The sequence below is a fragment of the Triticum dicoccoides genome, chromosome 7A, assembly GCF_002162155.2.
Source record: "Triticum dicoccoides isolate Atlit2015 ecotype Zavitan chromosome 7A, WEW_v2.0, whole genome shotgun sequence".
Classification (NCBI taxonomy): domain Eukaryota; kingdom Viridiplantae; phylum Streptophyta; class Magnoliopsida; order Poales; family Poaceae; genus Triticum; species Triticum dicoccoides.
The window spans coordinates 717,777,699-717,784,255 of record NC_041392.1 but is presented as its reverse complement, the minus strand read 5'-3'; the positions used below and the strand labels follow the sequence as shown (position 1 = coordinate 717,784,255).

General features: G+C 53.7%; 1 protein-coding gene across 1 annotated transcript; it reads right to left on the bottom strand.

Annotated features, from left to right (window-relative positions):
* Positions 1–1,781: 1,781 nt before the first annotated feature.
* Positions 1,782–4,561, bottom strand: LOC119334024 (aspartic proteinase nepenthesin-2-like). The gene is made up of 2 exons (XM_037606700.1): positions 4,478–4,561; positions 1,782–3,545 (listed from the first exon to the last, which is right to left on the bottom strand). The coding sequence occupies exons 1-2, from the start codon at positions 4,559–4,561 to the stop codon at positions 2,040–2,042; spliced, it is 1,590 nt and encodes a 529-aa protein (XP_037462597.1). The 3' UTR covers positions 1,782–2,039.
* Positions 4,562–6,557: the final 1,996 nt, after the last annotated feature.

Genomic DNA, 6,557 nt, shown 5'->3' with positions numbered 1-6,557 from the left:
TTCGAAGGCAATAACACCAGATCGGCCAAATAAGAAAAGAAAAGGAATAGGTTGCACTATAGGGTTTAACATCTATCTTGTTGTTGAATCAACTAAGGATTTTTGTAGTCATTATTTATAATTTGATATTTCGAGATTCTAAAAAAGACATTTCTGCAGCCCTCCACAGGTGAATCAACTAATGGTGCTGAAAATATGAATAGTACATCGCGTGCAGCAGAAGATGGAATGTTTGCTGGCTTGTTTGACGCAAACTGGAAATTTCTCTCCGCCTGGTGACGAACTACCTCCTTTTTGAGATGTCTCTTGCGGTGGTGAAGGAAGTGGCATAAAAATTTTGCGTCGATTAATTGGAAGCCAATGCTTGTTACTAGGATATGCATACTTAATTAAGTGCAACATGACACTTCTCTTTTTGGCCATGCACATGCTGATGGTTGTGATCTCTTGGATCAGTGCCTTACATGATTCATAGGTGTGTGACAATCCTAGTCAGATGACACTTTGTGAAGTGTAGGGTACTTTTGTAAGCTCCTGGTTGTTGTCATGTAAAATGATGATGGTTAATATATGTGTGTGCTTGTGTGTGCGCGCGTCACTTTTGTGTCTTCAACTTTCTGGAGTGATTATGTACAACTATTATACATTTGTGCAAATACAACGAACCGTGTGTGTTTTTACCATACTATTTATAAGTAATGATTCCCTAGGGTTCCCAAACTCAAGGGGTTGTATGGGTTAATGGTCACTGCCGTTATAGAAGATTTCCCTAGGGAAAAAAGTGAACCCAAAGGAAACCTACTTTACATGTCAGCGGGGCTGGCCTCCTGTCGCCAGTTTCCCTAGAGTTGGAAACCCAAGGGAAGTAGATGTTACCTAGGGTATACCTTGGACACCTAAGGGAAACTGAGATTCCCTCACCACTGAAGCCCTAGGGCGATTTCCCTAGGGTATACACTAGGGGAAATGGTTTCCCTAGTGTTTTTGCCCTTTTGCTTAGGGTATCAGGCCCTAGGGCTATTTGCAGATTCTAGTAGTGATGGAAGAATTATCTTATCAGCTTGGAATTATATACCGCGGTGCAATGGAACGAACTACGCGGAAGCCATGGCTTGCCTAGAAGGACTACGGAAGGCAATGTCGGAGACGGATCTACCCTTAATCATCGAGACGGATTGCAGTTCGGTGACAAAAGCGCTCGTCCTCTCGTCTATTGATAGATCGAAGGTTGGAACAATTGCAAAGGAGTTTCAAGCCATGAAAGGGAACAGAGAAGTTAGAGTTTGCAAAGTAGATAGGAAGGAAAATAGGTTAGCTCATAGTCTTGCCCAGTTGGGGCGTAGAGAGTTGCGTGGAGGGGTTATGCAAGGCACAGTGCCAGCCTGTGTGTTGAGCGTGGCCTTGCATCATTGTATGAACTATGTTTTCTCTACTTAATTAATACAACTCTCTATTTCAAAAAAAAAAAATTGCAATCAACTGTTGGAGTTTGCTTGTGCACCGCGTCCATCGGTCCTGCTTAGGATTGTTATTGTTTTCATGCCCCTTTCCGGATAAAGCAGCAGCAAGCACGCAACGCGTTCCCTTGCTTTGAACGTGGAATGCCGACCACGGAAATAACGAAACGGACCTGTCATCCTCATGATGGGGACGACTCAAAAGACATTTCTGCAACACATGAGGCATAGTTTCAAAAACATTATTTACATCTCTTTCCATCCATTTAAGACGAAAATGAGCACCGAACTAATTCCACACACCTGAGCAGTAATCTACGTACGTATGAACACAAGACCCGAAGTCTTGCAAAAAATAAATAAGCAAAGTGTTAGCAGCCACCTACGTACGTGGCTTCGTAAGATACGAAAACCCGGTGCCAAAATTTCTACACCCAACCCACTTTGCTCGTTCTTCCAATACAGTTAGCACAGCCGCTTTTTTACCTACCTAAGTACGTGGAGCACAACCGACCGACCAATCAGTCGAATCAATCAGTCAAAATGGAATAATGGACGGCGGCCGGCGGCCGGCCGGCCGGCCTAGACCTCGGCGCACCGCCGCGGCGCGAAGCCGAGCCGGTTGCGCTCGAGGTCGTAGAGCACGTGGAAGTTCTGCTGCTGGTAGTTGCCGATGATGGACATGCCGGAGCGCAGCGTGCCCAGGACGGCCAGGCACATCACCCCCTCCGGCTCCAGCCGGATGAAGTAGTTCTCCGCCGGGAACTCCCACGCCGCGCCGTCCGCGAACACCAGCGCCAGCTCCGGCACCTCGATCTTTCCGGCCCCGGACACGTTGTAGCACGGGCTCAGCACCGGGAACCCGGCGATGAGCGGGTAGGACGGGCTCATGCGGTCGATGAACGCCTGCCGGATCGCCCGGTACGCCGGCTCCGGGAAGTAGCTCAGCGTCGTCCCGGAGTCGATAATGGTGCCGCCGGCGGCCAGCGTGTCGGAGGAGATGTTGACCGCCTCCCCGCCCACGAGGACGGACTTGAGCTGGAGGTAGTAGAAGGTGTCCGTGTCCGTGGCTGGCGCGAAGGCCGTGTAGTTGAGCTGTGGGTGCGCCAGCAGCGCGTCGTCGTGCCCGAAGATGACCTTGCTCCCGGCCGCGCTGCCGTGCTCCACGAGGCAGTAGGAGAAGGCGTGCCCGCCGTAGACGCCGCGCAGCTGCGACGCGAACGAGAGCGGGCCGCGGCCGAGCCCCAGCAGCCCGCCGGCGCCGTGGAAGAGGCCGCGGTTCTGGTGGCCGCACCCGAACGCCACGCCGTCCACGCGCCGGGTCCCGGTGGCCGTGAGGTTGACGGTGAAGGCCTCGAGCGCCAGGTCGCCGGTGGTGTTCGACTGGTCGCCGTACCAGTAGTAGTAGGGGCAGGGGTCGCTCCGTGGCCTGCGGCACTCCCTGGGCGCCGGCGGGGAGACGAGGCCGCAGCGCTCGTCGCCGCAGGTGACGTTGCGGTAGGAGGTGGACGCCGCCGGGTCGAAGATGGGGCCGCTCTGCTCGAAGCAGTCGAGGCAGGGCGCGCACTGGAGCCAGTTGAGGTCGCTGCCGGTGTCCATGATCATCCGGAACCGGCGCGGCGGCGTGCCCACGTACACGTCCACCAGGTACTCCCCGGAGCCGACCGCCACGCCGGACTCCACCGTGGCCAGGACCCGCTCCGACAGCGCCCTCCTCGGCGCCGAACCCCTCTGCCCCGCGCCGGAGCCGGACAGGGCGACCCTCCGGTGCATCGTGTCGATGCGGACGGCGTCTTTCTCGGCCGAGTCGAGGAAGAAGGAGCCCGTCCCCGTCGCGCCAGCCGCGGCGGACCGGTGGGTCATGTGGAGCTTGAGCGGCGGGACCCGGCGCGCGAGCGCCTCCTCCTCGGCGACCAGCTTGCCGTCGCAGCCGGCGTCGGCGACGGCGGCGTTGAACTGCGGGAACTCGATGCCATACGGGGTCGCCGCCGACGCCGGCGAGGAGGAGGAGAGCGCGAGGAGGAGCAAGGCCAGCAGCAGAGAGCAATACGCGGCCATGGTTGGTGAAGGCAGGTGATGGAGATGGAGCTGGTGGCGTCGGGAGAATATAAATAGAGCGCGTGCGGTTTGACCAGAGCAGGGTGCTCATGTTGACGACGAACGGCGCCAGTGGAACGCACACGTAGGAGAGACTTTGCATTGCGTGTGCACGCGTGATGACCTCCGACTGACCTGGCAAATAGTGGAGTACGTAGTGTACAGTAAACGGTCGAGTCAAACGGTTTTTGAACGGCCATGTCTAGAGTTGCCAAGATCTTCATACTCTCTTCCGATCGTGCATCGTCGATCCTATATATCCGTGAGATCTTGCATTAAGATTTATGAAAAAAATAGTTTTTTTTATTTTTTTATCTTGCATGTTATATCACTTGACTGAGACTTGGTTGAATCTCACTCATCAAGACCTAACTACACCCTTCCATAATGTGAACCAATCTGTGGTTGAATGGTTAGAGGGACTGTGGTACCCCAGCTCATCAGGGTTCAAATCCTGGTGCTTGCATTTATTTTTGGATTTTGTATAATGATCTAATAATTATTATAAAGTTGATTTATTTTGGACCATTTGACAAATAGATCAGTTTCATTTTGCAGATAAAGGCGTAAAGTAAAGAGGCGTTGATGTCGGGAGTAAAGCTGCTAGAACGAGTAGCAAACGAAGTATACAGATCATCTAAGTGGGAGACATTGAGTCCTATGCATAGGTGGCTAATTAAAGAAATGGCATTGGTCTTAGCTCTTTTACCTCTCCTTCGGGACAGTTTCAAGACCGTAATGTATCTCTATTCCTAATGGAGCAGTTGGTAGTCTGCACCGGTCAATTTTCGTCTCATTAAAAACGGTTAATTTTCGTCCTCGATCCCACCTCTCGAGACTGACAAAAAAATCGATATACTACCACGATACCAGTTGTGAAACACTACGGTTCATGGACAGAAAATCGTTTAAGAAAAATTTACGACGGTTAACCTACGAAAAATAGCCAGAAGCTCGCACCCGAATCCTTGTGCCCTCGACGCGGCCTCGGAGACCTCCACCGCCATTGCGGAACCCCTCCATCTCTCAGACCACATCGCCGCCGCCGCCGACCTCTCCCAGTCCCTCTCGGACCATGCCGCCGGCCTCCCCTCCCCTCCCCTCCCCTCATCAGAAAGAAGGAGAGACAGAGATGCTCTTCCTCAGACGGCGGCGGCGGCCAGATCGAGCAGGGCAGGGCACCACATGGCGCTCCCTGGTCCGCCAAGGTCGCAAGAGGAATCGCGCCGGACGGGAGAGGACCGTCTGCTACGACTACTTCGTGCGTCGTTGTTGGAGATGCTCGCGCGCCGGGAGCTTCCTCCGCTCTCCCCCTGCCCCGACCGTAGGTACTCGATCTCTCGCCCTCCCTTCCCTTCTCCTCTTTGATCTTCTCTTCTATTCTCCCCAACCTGATGCGCCATCCCTTTTCCCTTCCACACGCACACGCAGACGCAGCAGCAGCGCACACCGCCATTGGTTGTGGCTGGCTGTACCTCGGAGCTCCTTCCTTCCTGCTTCCCCTGATTGCGCCTCCGGGGACTAGGTAAGCCCGTCCCACCTGCTCTCTCAACATATACACGTTTGGTACTACTTGACTAGCACGAGAAATCTTAACTTTTCCTAGCGATGAACTTGTTTTCTGGATCCCAAATGGAGGATAAAGTTGAATATATATACTACAGCCGGATGATCAAGTCCAAGTATTCGTATGTTGCTATATTGGTAGTCACTAGCATGTGCCCATGGCACCCAAGCTGGCGTAGGCGCTGCATATTGCCCTCTCGCCAAAGCCTCAACCAGGTGTGAATCCCTCCTCCACTTCTTCTGGTTTGGTTTATCTCTGCATCTGATGCGGGCGGTTGTGTGCAGTTTGCTATGATATATGTAGAAAGTGTTGGGAAACGTAGCAGAATTTTAAAATTTTCTACGCATCACCAAGATCAATCTACGAAGTCATCTAGCAACGAGGAAGAGGGGAGTGCATCTACATACCCTTGTAGATCGCGCGCGGAAGCGTTCAAGAGAACGGGGTTGATGGAGTCGTACTCGTCGTGATCCAAATCACCGATGACCTACTGCCGAACGGACGGCACCTCCGCGTTCAACACACGTACGGTTGGGAAGACATCTCATCCAACTTGATCCAGCAAGGGGAAAGGAGAGATTGATGAAGATCCAGCAGCACGACGGCGTGGTGGTGGAAGCAACGGTGATCTCGGCAGGGCTTCGCCAAGCTCAGGGAGAGGGAGGAGTGTCACGGGAGGGAGAGGGAGGCGCCAGGGGCTAGGGTGCGGCTGCCCTCCCCCCCACTATATATAGGACCCCTAGCGGGCGCCGGCCCTAGGAGATTGAATCTCCAAGGGGGGGCGGCGGCCAAGGGGGGTGGAGTGCCCCCCAAGCCAAGTGGGGCGCCCCCACCCCTAACCCTAGGCGCAGGGGGAGGCCCATGGGGGGCGCACCAGCCCACTAGGGGCTGGTTCCCCTCCCACTTTAGCCCATGGGGCCCTCCGGGATAGGTGGCCCCACCCGGTAGACCCTTGGGACTCTTCCGATGGTCCCGGTACAATACCGATTACCCCGAAAACCTTCCCGATGGCCGAAACTTGACTTACTATATATAAATCTTCACCTCCGAACCATTCTGGAACTCCTCGTGACGTCCGGGATCTCATCCGGGACTCCGAACAACTTTCGGGTTACCGTATACTAATATCTCAACAACCCTAGCGTCACTGAACCTTAAGTGTGTAGACCCTACGGGTTCGGGAGACACGCAGACATGACCGAGATGACTCTCCGGTCAATAACCAACGGCGGGATCTGGATATCCATATTGGCTCCCACATGCTCCTCGATGATCTCATCGGATGAACCATGATGTCGAGGATTCGATCAATCCCGTATACAATTCCCTTTGTCAATCGGTACGTTACTTGCCCGAGACTCGATCGTCGGTATTCCAATACCTTGTTCAATCTCGTTACCGGCAAGTCACTTTACTCGTACCGTAATGCATGATCC

Excerpts from the sequence above, each read along its gene's own strand:
- LOC119334024 (XM_037606700.1), bottom strand. The coding sequence starts at position 4,561 with ATGGCGGTGGAGGTCTCCGAGGCCGCGTCGAGGGCACAAGGATTCGGG. Across the intron at positions 3,546-4,477 it reads TTTTTCGTAGGTTAACCGTC|CTCCATCTCCATCACCTGCC; the intron begins GTAAATTTTTCT and ends CGACGCCACCAG.